Here is a 25,571-nt window from a genome sequence, read left to right as displayed (position 1 = left end):
CTACCGTAGGAGTAGAACGGGCATTTTTTAGTATACACCAGGTGTTTTGTTTTTCCTTGGTTCTGGGACTTAAACTCTGGGCCTGGGCTGTCCCTGAGCTATTTTTTTGTTTGTTCGTTTCCCCCCCTAGGCTAGCACTCCTACCATTGAGCTAAATAAAGGTCCACTTCTGTCTTTTTGCTGGTTAACGGGAGATAAGAATCTCACAAACTTTCCTGCACTGGCTGGCTTCGAATTGTGATCCTCAGATCGCAGTCTCTTGAATAATTAGGGTTACAATTTTTAAAATAATAGGCTGGGAATGTGGCCTAGTGGCAAGAGTGCTTGCCTCATACACATGAAGCCCTGGGTTTGATTCCTCAGCACCACATATATAGAAAAGGCCAGAAGTGGCACTATGGTTCAAGTGGTCCAGTGTGTTAGCCTTGAGCAAAAAGAAGCCAGGGACAGTGCTCAGGCCCTGAGTCCAAGGCCCACGACTGGCAAAAATAGTACTAATAGTAAAAAAAAAAAAAAAACGAAGTGGAGCTGTGGCTCAAGTGGCATAGCACAAACTCTGAGCCTAGGCCCTGGAGTTGTAGTCCCAATACTGATATAAAAACAAAGAATCGTTATAATGTAAAGCTCCTTAAACTCAGATCGGTATAGATAGGCCGTGTTATTTCCTCAGTCTTCATTTGTACAGTAATTTCCACTGTGCCCAGAGAAGCAGGGCATTAGGGAGCTGCAAACCTTGATGGCTCTTAACCACGGTGTCCATTCTTGTTCAAATGGAATAAATTGGGAGGAACCATGTACACAACATATACTTTTTAAAAAGGAAAAAATAAAAGGCCAACTCTGACCTTGTTTGATTGCCTAAACAAACCACTAGTGTACTCAGGACACTGAGCAAGAATAATTTACAGCCGAAAAAGCACTTATCCTGGGAAAATGAGTCCGAGGAGGGGGCACAAAGTGCACAGGAAAATACTGCAAGAATAGACACCTGCTTTGACGTGGAACATCTGTCAGGACTTGTCCTTTGTCCAAACATTGGTCCTAATGATTCAAACTTAAACAAGATCAGCCTTAAAATCCCTTGGCCTAACTAGTACAACAGTAATAGCAAGAATGATCAAATATCCCCAATTATTTTTCCACTACAACTACCACTGAAATACTAGAATATTCATTGCGCCTGTTTTCACACGTGCTGACAGCCAAGTCTGGTTTCTGTATTTCATATCTGACCTATATAATTTCCCTTTGAGTTCCTTTACTAATAATCTCTCTTGTTCTCTACCTCCATGTGCCCTCAAATTCTTCGTTACAACATCATCATGGGCTCAGGACAGATGGCCAGGCGGAGAACTACTCCTCTCTGGATGGCTCTCCAATCTGTACCAGGATAGAATTAGGGTTTTTATTTGGGGATGAGGGGTGGGGTAGTAATTTACATGCTCTTCCTCTTAGCCAGCCTTCAGAAGTAATGCTTTCTGGAGGACAAGAATCAGACCACGGTCCGGTAACTACACTCGAGGAAGACTGGAGTTACTATGGTTACAACCCACCAAGAACTAACGCTTCCGCAGCCAGGATCCAGCGCTGTCCAGTGCCGGAACGCACGTCGTGAACTGCGCGCATGCGCTCACCGAGATGCTCGACCGAGTCGCTTCCCAGAATGCCGTGTTCCGGAAGTGGCTGCATTCCGTGGCTCACTCGGGCTGTGTCTCGCTCGCGCTCTCTTCGTCACCGGCAAGGAGGAAGACGCAGCAGGCTGCCCTAGCCCAAGAGGCCCATTCGAGGATGCAGTTATGGGCGCTGTCGCCGTGGGTGAGTTCTGGTCCCCTTGACTCCCAGTCACCACTTGGTTTTCTGGACTCAGAGATCTGACATTTTCTGTTCCCCCAACCGTTCATTTTCCTTTTTTCTTTATTCTCCCCCCCCCCCCCCCTTTTCTGGACCGGTCCCCTCCGAGCGCGTTGTCGGGTTCCTTCCTGGTGCCGAGTTCTCATTGGTTCCCTTTCCTGTCAGTTTAGGAGCTGACCAATCAGTTGCCGAAGTTGATGTCCCTCCCACTCCCCTGTGGACCCTGAGATTTCTTTCCTCCCATGGGTGCGGAGCAGTTAGAGGAAAAGAAAAAGGAAGGGAAAAGAGGGCTGGCGGGCGCTGGTCCTTGGTAGGTGGCCGACTGGGGCCGGGGAGGGGGAAGTGGTGGTGAAAACTGTGAGTCGTGGGCAGGTTTGCAGCTGCCACCACGTGGTTAGTAGGAAAAGCAGGATCTGTCACCTGTCCCATTGAACGCACCTGGGAGAGGCCCAGTCTTGGCAAAGCATGAAAAACCTGCCGGCCAAAGTTCGCCCTCATACACTTGTGATGGCACCGAGTAGGCAGCGGAGGCCTGAGAGGGCAGAAATTGACAGGGCAATGGGTCCATAGGAGAACTGGCCAGACTAGCTTTGATTTTAATTCTGCATGGAGCATGGAGGTGGGTAGAGAGTAATTTCACCAAGCCTGTAATTCTTACGCGAAGACGCATCGGAAACTAAATGAATGGATTCATTGATGTTTCATAGCTGATGACACAGTACCTTTCACGGTTCTGCATTTGCTTCTGTAGTTGTCATAAATTTGCAGGTCTTTGGCTCACTGCCCTCCACTGGCAGCAATTACAATTCGTCCTTCAAGTATCCCTTTGGAGTATGAGCACCACATTGACTAGTGCTGCCTTCATTCACTGCTGCAGACGTCTGACTTCTTCCTCCTTCATCTTTTTCTTTTTCTCCAGAGCTTGTTCACTCCATTCTTATGTACCTACTTTTGCATCTTGTAATCATCCTTTATAACTCAGGTACTATTCTATTTTCCTACTGCAGCAAGAGAATTTTTTTTTTTGAAAAACTACTGTGTTCTGACAGTATGCTAAATCTATAGGCCTCTTGGCAGTATTGCCTAGAACTGTGTTTCTCATAGGACTTTAGATTGTACAGAAGAAAGTGACATGTCAAAGCTTTTTTTTTAAAAAAGCAGTCCACTGTTATATCTGATCAAAGGACACTGCATTGTGCATTCTTTAAAGGATGAGCTGTGGAGAGGTTGTTATGTACAGCACAAGACTTGCCTAAGGCTTCATTGAAATAGAATGCTGGGAGAAATTATTAAGATTTGATAGATGGAGAAAATATCTCAGCTGGAAAGCAAACGCACAGAACAGGGACCAGGTGTTTTGGAGTAGAGGATACTGAAGAGATGGACTTGATTGGAAGGATGGACTTGTAAGGAATGATGGCCTTGGAACTCAAAAGATCTGCATTTTAGTTACATATCTGCTGCCTTGTGGTCTTTAAACCATTTGCTTCTGAATTTCTTCCTTTAGTGACATGCCCTTATTCAAAGGTTTGTTGGGAAAATCTGATGTGGTAATGTTTATTGGAAGGTCCTTAAAGATCAAAAGTATCATCTAATTATACCTTTAGTAGCTTGTTTGTTATTGTTGAGGAATCATGAGGTACATGATTGTCAAAGCAATGTGGTCAGATGATAAAGGACTGAATGTAAAGCTAAGACTAGGCCTGGAATGATTGGCTGTTACATACATTCAATCAAAAGAGTGATCCATGTGATAAGAGTGGCCTTCATCTTCAAATTGTGTTTGCAATGCAACACAGACTAGAAGAAGTGAAATTGGAGGCGAGTACTGATTTTTTTTCCTAAAGTCTACAATTCTATATAGGATACATATATTATTAAATGTCACCTTTTTTTTTTAAATGATAGCAAAGTTTATTAGGAAATGAATACACTTTCAGTAGACTGAAAGCCTCTTAAGTGTTATCTTTAAAGCAGGAAAATCATATAACTTGTATATATACATATATATACATATATACATATATGTATCCTTATGTTTCTTTATTGATTAGTTCATTTCTGTAATCTAAGCTACCCAGGAGGTTGAAATCTGAGGATTTCAAAGCCAGCCCAGGTAGGAAAGTCAGTGAAGCTATTACCTGAAATTAACTGCAGAAAACCTGGAAGTGAAGGTGTAGCTTAAATGGTAGAGTACTAGCTAGCCTTGAACCACAAAGCTCAAGGACATAGGCCCTGAATTCAAGCTCCCGGATTGGCACAAAAAAAAATAAAAATAGGTGAGATATGTAGATTTGTCAGTAGTGTTTGTAAATTACAAAAATTGCTAGACATGCAAAGTATTGTATGTGGCTCAGCTGTTTTTCTGCATTCTAGAGCAATGTGAAACACCTTTTTTTGGTCAAGCTAACTTTATCTTTTTTTCTAGATTTTTGTTTTGTGTCAGTAAGTACTCCATAAAGTGTCAACATGGGAAAGAAACGGACAAAGGGAAAATCTGTTGCAATTGATGACACCTCTGAATCTTTAGGTATATTTCACTAATTGAACCTTTAAATCGTTTTTATTCCTAAATGGATATTTTAATATATGAAATTGAAATTATATGTAACCTTCATTTTCATGCTTATATCTACATGTCATTTAATAGTCCCTCCCATTATTCCATTATCCCATTGATGTAAAGGACCATGAGTACATAGTTCATAATTTACTTAGCTAACCCTCTACTATTGGCAAATTTAGGAAACATCTTTATGTTTTAGTGTTATCAGTTGCACAGTCATGAACACCTTGTTACTAAAACATCTGTGTATATCTGGTTACTTTCTTGGTACAGACCCTACAAGAAGAATTATTTTGAGTCAAAGGGTATAAAGACTTTGAAGCTCTTTTGATTCTGTTGCTGATTGCCATTCAGAAAGGTCTTGCTAATTTACAAGTCCTTTAGCAGCACAATAAAGTGCCCAAATATTTCCCTCCTGCTTGCTCATCTTGTGTGTCTGCCTGTCTAAACCAATAGCTTTTTGATAGTTATTTGGAAATGGAGTTTCATAGGCTTTTCTGTCCCAGCTAGCTTTGAACTACTTTCTTCCAGGTCTCAGCCTGCTGAGTAGGTGGATTGTTGGCATGAGCAACTTGCACCTGGCTGAGAGCCTCTTGCTTTAGTCTGTGTTTCTTTGATGACTGAGATTTGGTAGTTTTTCTGCATGATCATATTTTCATGTATATTGTTTCTTGATTCATATTTATTGGACATTAAGCCAGTTGTGTCACTGACTAGTTCTTAAGACTCCAGTGTGACTGAATTAACTCCGGCAAAAACCCTTTACTCATCTAATATTAGGTCCAGCTGTGTATTTACACTTTGTGTGGCTGTCATTACTTGTCTTTGTAGTGGACTTAGCCTTTTCAAAGCGCCTTTCACTCCCTGAAGTCACAGTTTGAAGCATGAATCATGAAGTTAGAGAGACCTCAGTTAGGGGTCCTCAGTTTTAGCTCAGTGTGAGAGTATTTGCTTGGCATATGCAAGACTCCGTGTTCAATCTCTAGCACCGCAAGCACCCCTCCAAAAAAAGAAAGAAAATAGTCTTTCGTACATAATCATCTCATACTATTCAATGTTAAGCAAAAGTTTTGTAATTATCTAAAACAAGTTTGTAGAGTAAATTAATTTTTGAAGTTTGCATGGATAAGTATTGGCATCAACTGAATGAAAGTAACTCTGGAGCTTATGTGTCCTTTTTAAAATTATCTTATAGAACCTATATGCAGACATATTAGAAAAGGATTGGAACAAGGTAATTTGAAAAAAGCTTTAGTGAATGTGGAATGGAATATTTGCCAAGACTGTAAGACAGACAATAAAATTAAAGATAAGTCTGAAGAAGAAACAGAAGAAAACCCTTCAGTTTGGTTGTGTCTCAAATGTGGCCATCAGGTATGTAATGCTTAATTTTTTACCAACGTGGGATTTTAGAAAGCTCTCTGAACTATGTTAGAAGATATTACCTGAAAAATACCATATGGCTCAGTTGCTGGCCAGGTTTAAGTCATGCTTTGGGGGACTAAATTGGAGATTGAGATTTGTGTCTTTGGAGATTATTTCAGAGTTGCCTCAGGTATGACTCTTGAAAAAGTGTTGAGAAGTGGAATTAGGCAGCAGTTGCAATAGGGCCTCAGTTGACCTCAGTGCACTCTGCCTTTTAAGACATCAGGATTGGGGCAAGAGGCTCAGCCTTTGTGCCTGTGCATAGAGCCATTGGATGTGGCCCACTCCTGGGGATAAGTGAGAATCTTGGGCAAGGTAGCTCCCTTTCATTGAGGATAATTGCTTGGGATCGGTGGACTGGCTATGAGCTCTCATCAGGCCACATGTTAGGGGCAGTGCATGGATGTCTGGCTAGTGCAGCATCGTGTATTGTGGGAGAATGTTTGCAGGAAGGAGATGATGGTTTTTTCATTGAAAAGGATCAGCACAAACTTCTTTGAGGGATGGCTTTTGAACAAGAGCTTTAAGAGTGGATGAGATTTGGTTAGGTTTCATTAATGGTAAAGGCTCCCAAGATGAATGCAACAGCGTGAACAAAACTAAGTGTGCTTTTGGCTGTGGTTGTTGGGTGAGTAAAAAGATAGAGTTGACACTAGAAAGGGAGGTTAGGTCAGAGGGTGTCAGTTTTATTCATTAGGAATTTGAAGGGGGAAAAAATCACAATTTTTAAATTGTACAGTGTACATATAGACCTTTGTTTTAGGACCATTAAACATAAACATACATGAAAATGTATGTGATGAAGGAAACTGGAGAGAGAGAGAGAGAGAGTGTGTGTGTGTGTGTGTGTGTGTGTGTGTGTGTGTGTGTGTGTGTGTGTGTTGACAGGAGCTTGAAGGCAGGACCTTGTTCTCTTGCTTAGCTCTTTTGGTCGAGGCTGCTGTTCTACCTAATTGAGTCACAACACCACCTCCAGCTTTTTGCTGGTGAACTGAAGATGAGTCTCATATACTTTTATTCCCAGGCTGGCTTTGAACTACAATCCTCAGATCTCAGCCTCCTGAGTAACTAGAATTATAGTTGTGAGCTCCCAGTGCCCAGCTGAAGAGAATATTTGAAAGGTTGTTAAGAAGTCCAGTCCAGATCTGATGAGTGATTGAATCTGTGTAGTTTAATTGGGTCTGGGAAGGCCAGGTTGGAGCTGAAGAGGACCTACTGTACATACTTTTCTGGATTCTTTCTTTTTTTTAAATCCTTGGGTGCCTATGGATATTTAAAGTTTTCACAAAGTCCATACTCTGTAGAGTCTATTATTTTACATGTCAAGTAGTAAGAATGGCAGAAGTTCTCTGGAGGTCTGTATTCACAAGAGATTCTGAATCCTGTCTTCTTCTGGTGGGTTTTCATGACTTTGAGGTTTATGGTTATGATTTCCTAGGGCTGTGGCAGGAATTCTCAGGAGCAACATGCCTTGAAACACTACAAGACGCCGCGGTCCGAGCCTCACTGTCTGGTTCTTAATCTGGACAACTGGAGCGTATGGTGAGTGCCAGTCCTTGTGTCCATTAGGTAGAAACTATTTGAAACATTAGGAAATGAAATTATTGGAAAATAAAATTATTTGGGAATGTTTACAAGAAAGAAAAAAGCTTTTTGTAGGTTTATATTTTTTTAAGCATCACAGAAGGCAAGCAAATGTGATGATATGAGAATGTTTTGCTTAATACTGCTCAAGCAGAGTTATAGCATGTAGGTAATTTAGGTATCTTCACTCCCTTTTATTTTTATGTGAGATATGTATATATATACATACACATATATATAATAAAAATATATGGTGGGTTTTTAATGTAAAGATTAGACAATTATGATGCAGAAGAATGTACTAAAATGTTTGTAATCAATTTGTATAAAAAAAATTCTAGGCCTGGTATTGTTGCTCCTGTATTTAATTAACATCATTAACATTTTTACTTCATTAAAAGCCTTTTCTTTTTGACACAAGGCCCACTGCACATCTTCTGTTAATTGTACAACCTGTTAGTTTTGTTGGTATAGACCTATAATTTAAATTGTGTACAAGAAAACCTTTTTTCTTTTTGGTCAGTCATTGGGTTTGAACTTAAGACCTGGGTGCTGTCCCTGGGCTCCTTTGCTCAAGGCTAGCATTCTACCACTTTGAGCCACAACGCCACTTCTGTTCTTCTGGTGGTTAACTGGAGAAAAGAGGCTCATGGACTTTGCTGCCCAGGTTGGCTTTGAACCATGATCCTCAGATCTTTGCCTTCTGATTAGCCAGGATTATAAGTATGAGCCACCAGTACCTAGCAGAAAAAGCTTTTTTGGTATTAAACATTGTACTCAGTCAATTAAAGTGTTTAGTACTTATATCTCACTATGATTCTGGACAATCATTTTTCTTTTGCCAGTCCTGGGGCTTAGATTTAGGGCCTGAGCACTGTCCCCTGCTTCTTTTTGCTCAAAGCTAGCCCTCAGCCACTTGAGCCATAGCACCACCTCTGGCTTTTTCTATATACGTGGTGCTGTGGAATTGAACCTAGGGTTTCATCTGTACAAGGCAAGCACTCTACCACTAGGCCATATTCCCAGCCCCTGGATAATCTTTTTTTTTTCTTTTTGTCGTGGGGCTTGAATTCAGGGTCTGGGCGGTATTTTGCTCAAGGCTAGTGCTCTACTACTTTGAGCCAATGCACCACTTCTGGTTTTTGGGTGGCTAATTGGCAATAAGAGTTTCATGGGGACTTTTCTGCCCAGGCTGACTTCGAACCTCAGTCTTCAAATCTCAGCTCCCTAAGTAGCCAGGATTGCAAGTGTAGAGCCACCAGTACCCAGCAGGAGTTCTTTTCAAAGTAATTTTTCCTTTAATTCTGACATCTTGTACTTATTTCATAGATGCAATAATTTCTCATACTGACATGAAGGATCTACACTTAAAGTTTTTGTTTGTTTTGCCAGTCCTGTGGCTTGAACTCAGGGCCTGGGTTCTGTCCCTGAGCCACTTTGTGCTCAATGCTAGTGTTCTGTCACTTGAGCCACAGCACCACTTCCATGGATAATTTTATTAATAGTAAATCAGAGTTAGTGTGTATAGTATTCTAAATTTTTTGTGTTTTTTTGAATTTTTGTTTTCATTTTTTCTGTTGGGGGTGGGGACAATGGTTTTAGGGTTTATAGGGCCTTGTGCTTGCTAGGCAGGCGCTATATCACTGAAGCCACATTCCCAGCCTATTTTCTTTCATTATGTTTCAAATAAGATTTCACTTTTGCCTGAGCTGGCCTGGATTGATTAATTTATGCTTATCTCAGTCTCCTGGGTAACTAGGATTATAGTTGTGAGCCACCATTCCCAGATTTTCCCCCCCAGTTTTTCTAATAGAAATTATTGGGTAGCTATGCCCTTTGGGATCCTTGAAGTATATAATTTGTCTCTCTTTTTTGAATTGCCAGTTTGTCATTTTTCTTCCCTAATCTTTTGGGACATAGGTGTTATATCTGTGATGAGGAAGTCCAGTATTGTAGTTCAAAACGATTGGGCCAAGTGGTTGATTATATTAGAAAACAAGCTCGTATTACAACTCCAAAAACAGGTAATATGTTTATGTTTGTTTATCTGAGACAGAGACTTTTATGGACTTTAGGCTTGCCTTGAATTTTTAATCCTCCTGGAGCTTTGAGTCCTTGCTTATCTATTTACATTTTGTTCTAGTTTTTTATACTACCTAGTACTACAGCTGTTTACATTGATTATGGTTGATACTATGACACTATTTTTTATTCAAAGGGCTTATTCAATGTTATATATTGTTATTGCTGGAGGAGATGTGTGAAATGACCTAGTCGTGTATAATGAAGGGCATGACTTACAGTAGTGGCCAATTCCCATAACCCAACCCCTGGAGTTTAGTGTAGATTTGCTTTCTTTCTTTTTCTATTTTTTACTGTATATATATATATATATATATATATATATATATATGTATTTATTTTTGTTGGTCATGGGGCTTGAACTCAGAGCCTGAGCACTGTCCCAGAGCTTTTTTATCCAAGGCTAGAGATCTGCCACTTTGTGCCACAGCTCCACTTCTTGTTTTCAGTGATTAATTGGAGATGAGAGTCTCATGAAGACTTTTCTGTTCAGGCTAATGTTAAATCGCAATCCTCAGGTCTCATCCTCCTGAGTAGCTAGGATTAAAAATGTGAGCCGCCAGTCCTTTTTGTAATTAAAAACATTCTATAGTCTTCCTGCAGACTAAAATAAAGGTGTGCTTTCTACTGTATTTACTGTGGTACTTATTGTAATAGAAACATTGTGGTTTTACTGCAAAGTAAAACTAAGATTTGAAGTTCCTAATAGACTTTTTTGTCTCCTAGCGAATGAACTCATGGCCTGAGTGCTGTCCCTGAGCTTTTTCACTCAAGGCTACTTATCTACAATTTGAGCAACAACTCCACTTCTGTCTTTTTGGCGGTTAAATAGAGATAAGAGTCTCACAGGCATTTCTGTCCCGGCTGGCTTCAGTCCTCACATCTCAGCCTCCTAAGTAGCTAACATTACAGACGTGAGCCGTTGGTGCCTACCTAGCTAATGTGTGTGTGTGTGTGTGTGTGTGTGTGTGTGTGTGTGTGTGTGTGTGTGTGTGTGTTACTGGGGATTTAAGATTGAATCAAGGTCTCTGCAGTTTGAGCCATGTCCCAGTCCTTTTACTTTTACTTTTTCAGATAGGTCTTATACTTTTGCCTGGACTGGCCCGTTGAAATTATAGGTGTATGCCACCACATCTGGCTTGTTTTTGAGATAATATCTCATAAACTTTATGTATGAAATGGCCTCAAACCACAGTCCCTATATATGGAATTAAAGGCATGCACCATCACGCTCAGTTTGTCTTATTCTTTAGCTATTAATAGTCTCAAGTATCTTTCTCAGAATACGAGTTGTTCTTTCTTTCTTTCTTTTTTTTTTTTGGCCAGTCCTGGGCCTTGGACTCGGGGCACTGTCCCTGGCTTCTTTTTGCTCAAGGCTAGGACTCTGCCACTTGAGCCACAGCGCCACTTCTGGCCATTTTCTGTATATGTGGTGCTGGGGAATCGAACCCAGAGCCTCATGTATATGAGGCAAGCACTCTTGCCACTAGGCCATATCCCCAGCCCCCTGGCTTTCTTTTTGCTCAAGGCTAGCATTCTGCCACTTGAGCCACAGCGCCCCTTCTGGCTGTTTTCTGTATATGTGGTGCTGGGGAATCGAACCTAGGGCTTCATGTATGGGAGGCAAGCTCTCTTGCCACTAGGCCATATCCCCAGCCACGAGTTGTTCTTAAGAATTGTTTTTTGGCTTTTCAGATTCATTTAAACCCATTTTATACCCTCAATCCTTTCTTGATTGTTTTGTGTTCTATTCATAAGGTAAAATGTGCTCATTTGTAGAAAAATTTGATGTAATAATAAAGGAGTGATTTAAACCAAAGCATACTCTGTTTGGTTTTATTTGTCAAATTAGTGGTTACAGCAATTCTGCATATTTGCTTAGTCATTTTTTTCCTGTGTAAGTTCCTTATTAGAGAACATTTAAAATCAAATGATGACAAGTAAAAGGTAGAAAATTTAATACTGTGATCTATCTATCTATATATATCTTTGCATTTGGTATGCTTACATTGTCTATTTTCCCAAAACTCTTCTTTTTCTTTCTTTTTTCTTTTTAAAGCAGAAAAAGATAATGGGAACATTGAACTTGAAAATAAAAAATTAGAAAAAGAGAGTAAAAATGAACAAGAGAGAGAGAAAAAGGAAAGCATGACTAAAGAAAGTTCTCCCATGAATTCTGCCTCCCAAATAACAGTGAAAGGACTCAGTAATTTGGGAAATACATGTTTCTTCAATGCAGTTATGCAGGTACTGGTTTTATTTTTTCCTATTAAAAAAAAAAGGTCTGGGGCTGGGAACGTGGCCTAGTGGTAGAATGCTTGCCTAGCATACATGAAGCCCTGGTTTGATTGTTCAGCACACAAAAAGCCAAAAGTGGTGCTGTGGCTCAAGTGGTAAAGTGCTAGCCTTGAGCCAAAAGAAGCCAGGGACAGTGCTCAGGCCCTGCGTTCAAGCCCCAGGATTGGCCAAAAAAAAAAAAAGTCTGACATTTTCCCCATAGGATTTGTCACTTAGAGTATTGAGGATCTCCTGCCCCTGTCCTATAATTTATTTCTATATATTCAAAATAAAGTTAGAAAATATTTGTTGTGTACAGTAAAGCATTGTGCTAAGCTCTGGATGTAGTGAGGTTTCAAGCAATTGTGGCAGTTTCCCTCAGGGACCTTGCATTTGGATCAGAGAGGCACAGACGACTTGGTGCAGAAACCAATGGGTGGGTATAGGTAATATTCAGAAAACTGTGGTGTAGACATGTCCTTTCCACTAGGCAATGAGAGCAGAAGGCCCTTCAGAACGATGAATCAGTTTACGAACTGCATAGAGTTCGGTAAGAGTATACTGTCATGTTTCATGTTCCAAGGATAAATAAATGCAGATTTCAGTATTGTGTGATTTTCTGTTTTAGTAGAATATGCACTTAAAGAAATATTCAAATGAATTCTTTGGTCTTTGTAAATCATTGTCCTTTTCTTTTCCATCCTGCATTCTAGAATCTGTCACAGACTCCAGTGCTTAGAGAACTACTAAAAGAAGTGAAAATGTCTGGAACAATTGTAAAAATTGAACCACCTGATTTGGCACTAACAGTATGTACTTACATTTTTTTATTTTATGAGTAATTTTTCTCCATATGAGTATATGCACTCTAAATTGCTTTAAAGAATTGAGATGGATTTCTATCTTGAATCAGTTCCAGCTTTTAAAGTGGCTAATTGAAGATAAAAGTTTTACAGACTTTTCTGCCTGGGCTGGCTTTGAACTTGATCTTCAGTTCTCACCTTGCTGAGTAGTTAGGATTACAGGTGTGAGCCACCAGCACTCAGAGTCTTTTTTGTTTTTAATGTGTTTCAAGATGACTTAAGTACTATATAGCCAAATGAATTTTGTCTTCTTCATTTTTGTTATTTTCAATGTGCTTTAGCTTTTGTTCTTAGGAAGTAAGCTCCTGATCTAAAACTGAAAATACGTGAATTCTTCATGAGATAATCTTTGAAGGGAAAGGTTCTGGATCTTCTTTTATTCAAATAGGATGTCACTATGAGTGGACTGAACTCAGTCCTGCTTTTATTTCACATGTACTATGCTCTGTGTTTTGTGTGTGTGTGTGTGTGTGTGTGTGTGTGTGTGTTGTGACTTAAACTCAGGGCCTGGGTGCTGTCCCTGAGCTCTGACTCAAGGCTAGCATTCTGTCACTTTGAGCTACAGCACTACTTCCAGGTTTTAGAAATAAGCGTCTCACAGACTTTTCTACCCAGGCTGGCTTTGAACCATGATCCCCAAATCTCACCCTGTTGAGTAGCTAGGATTACATGAGCTACTGGTACCCAGCCAAATATATGCTTTTTTGGTATACATTCAGACCACCTTTAAGACAATTGTTTCAGGAATATTGGTAATATATATTAATTGGTTATATTTTGATGAAGTAAATTATTCCAAAATTGGACTGAAAATTGATTTTTATTCCCATATTTAGGAATCCTTAGAAATACACCTGGAGCCCCCTGGCCCTCTTACTTTAGCCATGAGCCAGTTTCTAAATGAGATGCAAGAGACCAAGAAGGGAATTGTGACTCCTCAAGAACTCTTTTCTCAGGTCTGTAAAAAGTGAGTATCCACTCAACTGAGTCTTCAGTGCATCAGCAAGATGCTGAAAAGAAATGTTCCAACTTCAGTAGCATCATCATCAGCCTAGTATGCGTGTATGTGCATGTATTAAAGCAAAATTTATTTGGACTTAAATGAAATGTATTTTATGTACTGTTTTGCCATAGCTATTCTTAGATGAAAGAGAAATACATTTGGGATCAAATGGTAATACTTAAAAAACAAAATAGCAGGGCTGGGAATGTGGCCTACTGGTAGAATGCTTGCCTAGCATGCAAGAAGCCCTGGGTTTGATTCCTCAGTACCACATAAATAATAACAATAATGATAATAATAGTAAAGAAATTTTTAAAAACTAAAGTAACATCATATTTATTGAACTCAATTTTGCTGTTCTTTTTTTGTGTTTGTTTTCCATAGAGCAGTGCGGTTTAAAGGCTACCAGCAGCAAGATAGCCAAGAGCTACTTCGCTATTTATTGGATGGGATGAGAGCAGAAGAACACCAAGTTAGCATATTATGAGCACCGAATTTTCTAATCTCTTTTTGCCACATGCTATCTTAAGGGCTATTAAAGCTAATCACTCACTAAGGCCATTGCAATTTCTAAGTATTTTCTATACCAGCTTTTTCAACCAATGCTATCTTTGTCAGAATAAATCCAGAGAATGAGAAATGATTCTCTTTTTTTGTGATGTCCTACTTCATTTGATGTTGTCCTTTAAGGCTCACTTGTATTAATTCTACCAGTACAGCAGCAGAGTACTGGACAAATTTTTTCCCCAAACAATCCCCAGTTGCAGTACGCCCTTATTCTTTTTCTGGGCATGATTTCCTAATACCTCTTTTTATATCTGGAAAGCATTTTGTAAGAATAAGGGGACATTTGTGACAAATGGAAAGTATTGTTAATTACTGTGAAATAAAATAAGACGTGACTATGGTTAAAAGTAATAATGATAGCAATTAATCTGTAGTTCTACACTTGTTTGTGCTAAGTGCTGTTCTCATTGTTTTATATGCATACATATGAAGTAGATCATGTTCTTCCTCCATAGCTTGAGAAGCAGCGGGTAGAGAATTTCAGTCCCTGGTTCCAGTGAATTGGAGTGCTGGAGTCAGCCCTTGTGGCTCTCACATGACCACTCTTATAAGACAGGAAATTTCAGTGCCTTTTCATAAGAGATGGGTATAATAACCTAAGAAGTTTTGTTTGAATAAGCTTCAAGTCTTGAAATAAGATGATACCTTTATTCAGGGGTTTATAATGCATAGTTCTTTTTTTTAATTTTTTTTTTATTTTTGCCAGTCCTGGGGCTTGGACTCAGGGCCTGAGCACTGTCCCTGGCTTCTTTTTGCTCAAGGCTAGCACTCTGCCACTTGAGCCACAGCGCCTCTTTTGGCCTTTTCTATATATGTGGTGCTGAGGAATCAAACCCAAGGCTTCATGTATACGAGGCAAGCGCTCTTGCCACTAAGCCATACTCCCAGCCCCTAATGCATAATTCTTTTTAGTTACTTTGAATTAAGTTTGAAAACATGATTTTGGCTATAACGTTTAATTTCGGTAAATCTGGGGCACTTTCTCTTGATCCTTTCTTGAGTAGAGTACATATTTACTAAGAAAATAGCTCTCAAATTTAAAATTTAATAGTATATATGTTCATCTTGTTACTTTTAGAGAGTGAGTAGAGCAATTCTTAAAGCATTTGGTAATTCTACTGAAAAATTGGATGAAGAACTGAAAAATAAAGTTAAAGGTAATATCTAATTTTTTGAACTCAAACCCTAAAATTGAATTCTTATGTACCAAAGGACAAGATTGCTGGCACTTGTATTTCACAAAGTGTTATAAACATTTAATTTCTCTATATCACTATTAGTTTTAATTCTAATATTTTCAATAGTTAGAAAATTTTAACTTGTAATATATTCTTTTTATTCATTATTATTGTGAAGTTTACAAATATATAGCTAAGATGACATCACAAGCTGAGTGTGGTAGAGCATGAGTGTAATTCCAGCACTGGTGAGCCAGAGGCAGGGGGATTATAAATTCAATACCAGCTTGGCAAACATAGTGAGATCCCATCTCAAACAAATAAGCAACTTGGAATTAAATGTGGCAGTAGTGGATGGATCACACGAATTAGTATGAGTTGTCAGTAGCTGGATCTTTATCATGGAGCCACCTTAGTTCTGATGTCTGTAGGAGTTAGGACAGATCTGCCCAGCAGACTTCATCAAGATGATGAGACTCCTTTCTGTGCTTTCCTATACAGAAGTCACTAGCCATCTGTGGCCCTTGAGCACTGGACATTATGATGACTGGTAAAACTGAAGAACCAAATTTTTATTTAATTTTAATTACCCGGTAACATTAGAACTACTGTATTGCAAAGGTTAAATTTTCAGTCAGCTCATAGCATCTCTACTTCCTTATTATCCTTACAACCTGGCCAGCACGAGGGAAATAGTGCTTACTGGCATCACATTTCAAGTGTCTGCATAAATGAACACGTGTCCTTTTAATTAACATACACCAACAGTACAAGGGAAGTTCATAATAGTAACACCATACTTATGTTCAGTGTACCTTGAACAACTTTACCCCCTCTGTTATATTCTGTTAGAGCCTCCTCCCACTCTCCCCTTCATCTTTTTGTGGAATAGTATATGGGTACCTGTCTTGGTGAGATTAAGTAATAAAATTATATCACTTTATAGTAAACTCATCTAGATCATTTCTGGAAACATAGGAAAATGAAAAAGGTTTTGTCTGAAATAATTTCCCAAGTATTTTTTTTTGTTTGTGAAACAGTACAGTTTTAGAGTTCCCAAAGGATGTTATATCCATTTTCTATCTAAGTTTGCTACCACAGAATCTTCTTAGTACTGAAAATCAGAATGTTAGAGCTGGAACAGGAAGCTAGACTATCATTCAGCCAAATCTGATCTGGTTATTTACTGGTGGAGAGGTTGGAAGATAGCTTCACCAGCTTGCAAAATTCTATTTTGACCGATAGATCTTTCATAGGAACATTTTTTTTCTTATTCATAAAAGGTGATTATGTTAAAATGTGTGGTGCTTGGAGGTATGCTTGTATGACTACAGAAAGTAAGTTTTAGTAGATAAGAAATTAAAAGTAAAATTTTAGATTAGATAGGTTTTATTCAACTAAAAGTAATTGTGCATTTTTTTTAAACTTACAGATTATGAAAAGAAAAAGTCAATACCAAGTTTTGTGGATCGCATCTTTGGTGGTGAACTAACCAGTACAATCATGTGTGATGAGTGCCGGACTGTAAGTGGGTACCGCACGGGGCACCGTTAGTGCATGAATGTTCATTGAGTACAGCGTGTCAGCTGTTCCCTTCAAACCCACGAGTGAACTTCATAAAAGACTGCGTGTCATACTACCTTGATATGTATGATTCTTCACTAGAAGTATTAGCACTTGTCAAATCTTGAAGAAGTTTCTTGAACATTTTTAACTTATTGTCTGTAACCCAAAGTCTTCAACATTCTGTAAATTTTCTTAATGATTTATTAAAGCTTGCCCCCAAAGTAGGGAAGGCTCTTAATATATAATATGTAATAGGACTATCTTCATTCCTTTTACAACTTTTTTTCTTTTGGTTGGTTAAGGTCTCCTTGGTTCATGAATCTTTCCTTGATTTGTCTCTCCCAGTTTTAGATGATCAGGTAAGATCCTTTTATTAAAGTAGTTAGTTTTTCTTTTTCTTTTTTTTTGGGGGGGGGAACCCTTGTTGCATTTTATGAGAGAAGCTTTGTTACATTTTAAAATGTTATACATTAACAGTGCATGGAGAAACTTTTCTTTATTTGAAATAGACTAATATTTAGGAAGTGGCACTGTGGCTAAGAGTGGTAGAGTGCTAGCCTTGAGTGACAAGTTAGGGACTATCCAGGCCCTGAATTCAAGCTTCATGACCAACAAAAATAAATAAACCAATAAAAATTTAAAAAAATAATAATAATTAGGATTTGAAGCCAGGCACTGGTCACTGGTAGTGGTTCACCCTTATAATCCTAGCTACTTGGGAGGCTGAGGATCGAAAGATTGTGGTTTGAGGCCAGTCTAGGCAGAAAAGTTGATAAGATTCTTTCTCATTGATAGCTGGCAACAGTGTATATGCCTGTCACCCTAAGCTATGTAGGAGACTAAATTGGGAAGATTGAGGTTCTACACCATTCTGTGCAGAGAAAAGTCCACGGGACTCCATCTCATCGAACACAGTGGTGCATACACATCTACAATCTCAACAACAATGAGAAGGCTAAAGAGTAGGCACATTGCAGTCTGGGCCAAGGGAGGAAATGAGGCCCTATCTTTATAGTCCATGAAAAACAGGGTTGGGGGCATTTCCCAAAGTTAGAGTACCTGCCTAGCAAGCTACTTACTACTGGCCCTGAGTTCAAACTGTATTACCTGCTCAAAAGTTAAATTATCTTTAGGATTTAAATAACGAGTTAGAGTCATCTTTTATAAAGGAGGATGCCTAGCATTCTCTATTGGTATTTAGTCCTATATATAGGATGTATTTTTCTCATACTAAAATTACTATATTGGCCAAGTGCTAGTGGCTCATGCCTCTAAGCCTAGCTATTCAGAAGACAGATCTGAGTACTGTGGCTCAAAGCCAGCCTGGTAGGAAAGTCTGTGAGCCTATTATCTCCAATTAATCACCAGAAAACCAGAAGTAGAACTGTGGTTCAAAATGGTAGGGTGCTACCCTTGAGTGAAAGACGCCAGGGACAGTGTCCTGGCTCTGAGTTAAAGCCCCATGACTGAACAAACAAACAAACAAAAAATACTGTATTTCAGCCAGGTCCTGGTGGCTTATGCCTGTAATCCTAGCTACTCAGGAGGCTGAGGATCACAGCTTGAAACCAGCCTGAGCAGGAAAGTCTATGAGACTCTTATCTCCAATTAATCACCAAAAAAAAAAAAACAGGTGGAGCTGTGCCTCAAAGTGGTAGATTGCCAGCCTTGAGCAAAAAAAAAGCTCAGGGATACTGCCCAGGACTACGGCAAATATACATATATAAACTTACCATAAATCTCCTAAATCTTAAGTGCATAAAGTTAAATAATAACTCCTTTTTTTAAAACTATACTGATTTGATTCCTGTTAAGAAGCTGAGAGAAGAAAAGGAATATTGGACAATCATTCAACTTTATAGGAGTCAGTAATCTCTGGCCCTGTTACACAGTAACTAAAGTTGGGCTGGGAATATGTCCTAGTGGCAAGAGTGCTTGCCTCATATACATGAAGCCCTGAGTTCGATTCTCCAGCACCACATATATAGAAAACAGCCAGAAGTGGTGCTGTGGCTCAAGTGACAGAGTGCTAGCCTTGAGCATAAAAAAGAAGCCAGAGACAGTGCTCAGGCCCTGAGTCCAAGCCCCAGGACTGGCAAAAAACAACAACAACCACAGTAACTAAAGTCTCACCAACTTTCAGAGAGAAACTTTCTCTGAAATAAATAACTTATAAACACTTGGATAATTTATAAACAAAAAGTGCGTTTACAAGTAGACACCTTCAACATGATTTAGCATGAACCTAATAAAATTCATTATATTCCTTTCTATTTCTGTTATCAGCAAAATTCCTTTGTCGCTGTTTTGTGTCTAGTTCTCTCACTTTGTGAAGATTATTTTCTTGGTATTATATTAGTGAATTTTATCTATAAAGCTAATATATATTAAAGTTAATATAAAAATCTTTAGGTAACATGAATTCTCTATTCACCAAATAGTACTTGTAAAGTTTTGTCCATACTTTTTCTTTAAGACTGGTAAGAAAAGTATAAATGATAAAAATATGAAAAAGACAATGGAGGATGAAGATAAAGACAGTGAGGAAGAAAAAGAAAATGACAGTTACATAAAAGCAAGAAATGACATTCCTTCAGGAACAAGTAAGCACTTACAGAAAAAAGCAAAGAAGCAAGCCAAAAAGCAAGCCAAGGTGGGTAACTATGAGAGAAAGCAGGTTTTTCTCATTTTACATATAATGATTATATTACATACAAAAATATATAATGTATATAATACACATATATTTATAATACATATTTACCCAGTACTCTAGATTGTTTCCAGTCTTTTGCTATGGTGGCTAATTCTGCAGTGAATAATCCTTTCTTATATGTAGGGTAAATTTTGAGGAGAGTTGGCGTTTATAGTTTTGATTACTACTACATGTCCTCTGCAATTTATTCTTACCTAGCAATAGATGAGACTTTGTTCTCCACAACACTGTGTTATCACTTTTGGATTTCTAAATTATTTTTTAAATTACTTTTAAGTGGTTGTACAAGGGAGTCTCAATTCAGCCTTGAGTTTTATACAGTGCTCATTTGTCTTTTCATTGACCTATTCTCTCATATCCTTTATACATAGATAGATTTGGGTTTTTGATCTGTTTTGAGGCTTGAACTCCGGGCCTGGAAACTGTCCCTGAGCTTTTTTGCTCAAGGCTAACACTCTACCACTTGGAGCCAGTGCCACTTCCAGTTTTCTGGTGGTTAATTGGAGGGAAGAGTCTCAGGAACATGCCCAGCCTTTCCCCTTTTTTCTTTTGTGTGTCAGAAAATGTTAATCCTCTGTCATTTCATGCTTCTGGTGTTAACATATTAGCCTCACCTGTATTCTTTCAGGTACAACCCCAAATGCCAACCATTTGTGGTCCTTGCGTATTCATTTGCATTAAATGTCTTTGATTTTGTGTACTTAGAAATAGACTACAGTCAAGTTACTGAATTCAGTGGGGAAACCCTTTACTGTCTTTCAGCATGTCTGTATCCATGTGGATTACTGGCTTCTTCACTAACTGCAGGTTATTTTCTCCCCACAATGCTGTCATCCATCCTTCTGCCCAGAATGTTATACTTAAGCAGTTTATTTTTTCAATGAAACCTTGACCCATCTGTCTACTGACAGTATAGTCAGGCCCACTACCATGTCAAATAAATGGCTGTTCAGGTTGGACAGTGAGAGTACTCTGTCCAGATCCCTTCTCTTTGTCAGGACAAAGTTGTCCCCTACATTTTTATTTCTTCAACTAACTTTTCTTTTTGATCATTGCTTATACCTGACTTCATTTAAAGAACTCCTCATAATTTATTTGTACCATGATAGTAAAAGAACTTTTATAACAAAATTCTGAAAGTGAATTCCTCCTTATGAAATTTTATTTAATTTATCATTAAGGAGAAAAAGTTTATACAAATATGTGTGCTTTTTATCTCTCTTCCTCTTTGTCTCTCCATCTCTCTCCCCTCTTTTTAACATTTCATGCTTTTTACACAGAACCAACGAAGGCAACAAAAAATTCAAGGCAAAATTCTTCATTTAAATGATATTTGTACCCTGGACCATCCTGAAGATAATGAATGTGAGGCTGAAATGTCACATCAGGAAGAAGTGGATGTTGAATCTAATCATATTTCACAAGAGGAGGTTACAGATAAAGAATGTTGTATGAATCAGAAAGATGCAAGTGATCAAGAAAAAATGATAGACAGTATTAGTGACAATCAGACATCCATAGAGGAAACTGATATGAAAAATGTCAACATGGATAATGATGTGGATTGGGCATCTTCTCCCACCGAGTGTAGTGGGAGCTCAAATGGCGCCTGCCTGGAGGAAAGGAGTGATGAAGAAGCCGACATTGCCAGTGGCTTCAAAAACCTTAATTTGGATGCCGGGCTTCAACCTGATGAAATAAACATAGAGATTCTGGATGACAGTCCTACTCCCGGGACAAAAGTATACGAGGTTGTAAATGAAGATCCAGAAACTGCTTTCTGTACTCTTGCAAACAGGGAAGCTTTCAGTGCCAATGAGTGTTCAATCCAACACTGTTTATACCAGTTCACCCGTAATGAGAAACTTCAAGATGCAAATAAACTGCTGTGTGAAGTATGCACACGAAGACAGTATAGTAATGGACCAAAGGGAAATATAAAAGGTATTTAGATTTTTTTCTCCAAAATAAAATTAGTACTAAGTATATTAGGAACATTGTGCACTGTATAGGTAGAGTACTCTGTAGTAATTTTGTCAGGCTTTGGATGGCATGAGTAAGTACCCTCTTTTAATATAGAAGGATAAAAGATGAGCCTATGGGGGTGCCTAGAACTTGGTGACATCCTAGAAGCGGTTGAAGTGTTGTTTTCTAACAACTCTTCCTCTTCCTGTGTGTAAATCCTCCTACTGGAGCACCATCTTAACAGCATCCTGGCACAAAGGGGCTATTTCCTAACCCTCAGTTCCATGTCTTTTTTTTTCCTGCTGGTTCTGGGGCTTGAACTCAGGGCCTGGGCACTGTCCCTGAGCGTTTGTGCTCAATGCTAGTGCTTGATCACTTGAGTCATAGCTCTACTTCTGGCTTTTCAGTGGTTAATTGGAGTGAAGAGTCTCAGACTTTCTTGCTTGAACATTGATCCTCAGATGTCAGCCTCCTGAGTAGCCAGGAATATAAGCATGAGCCACTGGTGCCTGGCAAAGTAATATCTGATGTATTTATTTTTATTTATGTCTTGTCAGTTGTGGATCATGAACTCTAGACCTTGGCTCTGTCCTTGAGCTGTTTTCCTCAAGGCTAGTGCTCTACCACTTTGAGTCACAGTGTCACTTCCAGTTTCCTGGTGATTGACTGGAGATAAGTCTCACAGATTTGCCTGCCTGACTCTGAACCTCAGATCTCAGCCTCCTGAGTAGCTAGGATGACAGGCATGAGCCACCAGTACCTGGCTGCATTGAATCTTCATTAACTTGAATGCCACATCTCCTAATATAATTCCATTCTTCAAAGAGTACAGTCAAATGATGATATCGTCCACAAATTTTATGAAAAGTGTATATTTGTGTGTGTGAGTGTGTGTGTGTGTGAGAGAGAGAGAGAGATAGAGAGAGAGAGAGAAATGGTCCTAATTTTCTCCTGGCCCACAAAACCTAACATTTATTATCTTGTTCTTTAGAAAAGTTTGCTGATCCTGTAGGTGCTTGAAATTATTTTTATAGCATACATTGGAATATTAGCATTAAAACAATGTGAAATGCTAAAATGTCTTCCTTTCTATAGGTGAGAAGAAGCATGTTTACACCAATGCCAAAAAGCAGATGCTAATATCTCTTGCTCCTCCTGTTCTCACCCTTCATTTAAAGAGATTTCAGCAGGTACCCCTAGTGTGTTCCCTAAAACTTATTTTAAATATTGAATACCTTCTTGGTTGTTATCAGAACACATTACTATGTTTCTTTGATTTTTGTTTTATTTCTAATTTTAAGCAAGTAGGAAAGTAAAAAAGTGTGTACTGTTGTGTATATGTATAAAGCAAAGGCACATGTTCAAGTAGAGTATAAATACATGCAGTCCTTTTTTTTTCTTAGCTAGTCCTGGGGCTTGAACTGAGGGTCTGGGCACTGTCCCTGAGCTTCTTTTGCTCAAGGCTAGCTCTCTACCACTTGAGCCACAGCGCCCTTTTGGCTTTTTCTGCTTATGTGTTACTGAGGAATCGAGCCCAAGGCTTCCTGCATGCTAGGCAAGCCCTCTACCACTAAGCCACATGCAGCCCCTTAATTTCAGGCAAAGAAAAGACCAGTGTAGTACCTATGTTTTACAATTAGAAATGTAATTGGATTTCTGTTATGTCTGTGGTTGGTATCTTATTTTTACTAAGACTTCATTAAAAAAAAAAAAAACAAAACCAAAACCTTGGTATTTAATCATTTTGGTGACCTAATTTTTTCTGGAGTTGTTGGTAGCAACACAACTTTCAAATTCTGTTCCAAATTCCAAAAGCACCTTTAGACTCTTAATAACATTTTCCCTCTTGTTTGGTATGGGCTTGACAAAAACTGGATTTTCTCTAACTTCACTAAGCTAGAGGCCAGGGGTATGTTTCATAGAAAATTATTCTATTGCTGAGTCTTAAGCACTCAAAACATCTGGTTTGGTCTGCCTTTTTTGAGTGACCCAAGCAGAAACAGTGCTCTCATGTGTGTGTGTAGAACAGTCTCTTGAGAAGACTGCTGGTGTTGTTTGGGCATTGGAGGGGATACAATTTACTTAACAGGTACAGCTTTGCAAGAACTCACCTGTTATCCTCCTCTTCCAGGCTGGTTTTAACCTACGCAAAGTTAACAGACACATAAAGTTTCCAGAAATCTTAGATATGGCTCCTTTTTGTACCGTTAAATGTAAGGTAGGTGAAAGTAGTCTCTTTAAAGAAAAATACTTTAGAGAAATCAGTTTTTAATTTCAAGATCCATGTTGGATCAGAAGAATGAATCCAAATGAACCTATGAAGAGTAGAGTGTTTCCAATTAACAATATTTTGATTTCCTATACTATGGCATTGTCTTGGTATCTTAAGGCACAAAGTTGAAGGTAGGCAAATGTATTAATGGATGACCTCAGTTTGTGTATTATTTAATTGTGCTGCAACTAAAGGCTGAACCCAGGGGCTTGTGCTCTTGCTGGGCTTTTTTTGTGTGTGTGTCAAAGACTGGCGCTGGAGCCACATCTCCACTTCTGGCTTTTTGCTAGTTAATTGGAGCCAAGTTTCTGAACTGTTTTACTTGGGATGACATCTGAGAATTACTGTTTAAGTCCCTTCTAGTAAATCCATGAAACCCTTCTCTCCAACTAACCAAAAGTGGAAGCGTGGCTCAAGTGGTAGAGCACTAAGCCATGAATAAAAAAACTTGCAAGAGTACAAGCCTGTAATGAGAAGTTCTTTCTTTGTTCATTTTTGTTTTATTGGTCTTTGGAAGGGTAAAAAGGGAGAGCAAGGGAAGAGGTGGCCCTGTCCAAAAAGAAATGTGTTCTTTACCTAATATTTGTAACTGTAATCCTTCTGTACACTGCTTTTATACTCCCCCACCCCCACCCCCCAAAAAAAATCAGCCTGAACGTAAAGCCCTCAGTACTAGCACCCAGGCAAAATAAAGACCCTTTATGGTGACTCATTTGTCTTGCCAATGACAGTTGCCAATGAGACTAAAACCTAACTTTGGACTCTGTTCATTTTTAAAGAATGTTGCTGAAGAAAACACGAGAGTACTATATTCCTTATATGGCGTTGTTGAACACAGTGGTACCATGAGGTCAGGACACTACACTGCCTACGCCAAGGCAAGAACTGCAAATAGTCAGCTGTCTAATCTTGTTCTTCATGGTGATATTCCACAAGGTAAATTATCCTGGTATAATTGGTAAAACCAAAAAATAATGAATTTGAATCTTTTCATTTGTGTTTAACTTTCACACTTCTTAACAGATTTTGAAACGGAATCAACCAAAGGGCAGTGGTTTCACATCAGTGATACACAAGTGCAAGCTGTGCCTACAACTAAAGTACTAAATTCACAAGCATACCTCCTATTTTATGAGAGAATACTGTAAACAAGTGCTATCTCTGAAATAAATTTATGGCTTTTATACTGGCTGTAATAATAATAAAAAATTGAAAGTCTATAAATCATGTTCACTTAAGTAAATGACAAGTCTTATGTATTTAAATATCGAAGGAAAAAATACTTAAAATGAAGTGGTTTTGTATTGTCATATGGTTTTTATTTGTGCTTTATTTCTGGAAGTTTGAATTACTTAAGTTCTCTGTTTAACGTGTCAGGGTGGTACATCTTGACACATGAATAAACCCATTTACTGTAAATGTGTTTATTACTAAGTTGTAGTAGTTTACCCATAATACATCAAAAAGTGAAACTGATTACATCAAGTGTTCTGATGAGCGTAGATATTTGGCACTTAGGAAGTCAACAGTGGTAACTGGGTGAAATGTCCCTATATTCTGTAGTAAGTCTCACTTTATGCCACCATGCCTGGGAAGGCCTCCGAAATGTAGCACTGGGATTTGAACTCGGCCTTCCTTCTGCTTGCTAGGCACGCA

The 25,571-nt window shown here is 38.7% G+C and overlaps 1 protein-coding gene across 5 annotated transcripts; it reads left to right on the top strand.

Moving 5' to 3' along the window:
* Window positions 1–1,523: 1,523 nt before the first annotated feature.
* Window positions 1,524–25,334, top strand: Usp16 (ubiquitin specific peptidase 16). 5 transcript variants are annotated; one of them, XM_048346356.1, is made up of 19 exons: window positions 1,709–1,815; window positions 2,771–2,833; window positions 4,280–4,381; window positions 5,613–5,791; window positions 7,281–7,384; window positions 9,347–9,450; window positions 11,568–11,755; window positions 12,499–12,594; window positions 13,485–13,615; window positions 14,036–14,123; window positions 15,297–15,375; window positions 16,829–16,920; window positions 17,265–17,321; window positions 19,439–19,615; window positions 20,959–21,622; window positions 22,739–22,833; window positions 23,775–23,861; window positions 24,695–24,851; window positions 24,939–25,334. In XM_048346356.1, the coding sequence occupies exons 3-19, from the start codon at window positions 4,321–4,323 to the stop codon at window positions 25,061–25,063; spliced, it is 2,484 nt and encodes an 827-aa protein (XP_048202313.1). In that variant the 5' UTR covers window positions 1,709–1,815; window positions 2,771–2,833; window positions 4,280–4,320; the 3' UTR covers window positions 25,064–25,334. The 5 variants fall into 5 exon arrangements, with proteins under 5 accessions (XP_048202310.1, XP_048202309.1, XP_048202314.1 ...); XM_048346357.1 differs by lacking the exon at window positions 2,771–2,833 and having other exon boundaries at window positions 1,683–1,815; window positions 11,571–11,755; XM_048346355.1 differs by lacking the exon at window positions 2,771–2,833 and having other exon boundaries at window positions 1,683–1,815.
* The last annotated feature ends 237 nt before the right edge of the window (window positions 25,335–25,571 follow it).

Source organism: Perognathus longimembris, chromosome 5 (assembly GCF_023159225.1).
Source record: "Perognathus longimembris pacificus isolate PPM17 chromosome 5, ASM2315922v1, whole genome shotgun sequence".
In the NCBI taxonomy this organism is placed as follows: Eukaryota; Metazoa; Chordata; class Mammalia; order Rodentia; family Heteromyidae; genus Perognathus; species Perognathus longimembris.
Note: the sequence above shows the minus strand (reverse complement) of the source record. Positions and strands in the feature narration are given on the sequence as shown.

Bases quoted from the DNA above. Each gene is read 5' to 3' on its own strand.
- Usp16 (XM_048346352.1), top strand. From the start codon at position 1,539: ATGGTTACAACCCACCAAGAACTAACGCTTCCGCAGCCAGGATCCAGC. The intron at 9,451-11,567 runs GTAATATGTTTA...TTCTTTTTAAAG, and splicing joins TATTACAACTCCAAAAACAG to CAGAAAAAGATAATGGGAAC. The intron at 23,862-24,694 runs GTAGGTGAAAGT...TCATTTTTAAAG, and splicing joins TTTGTACCGTTAAATGTAAG to AATGTTGCTGAAGAAAACAC.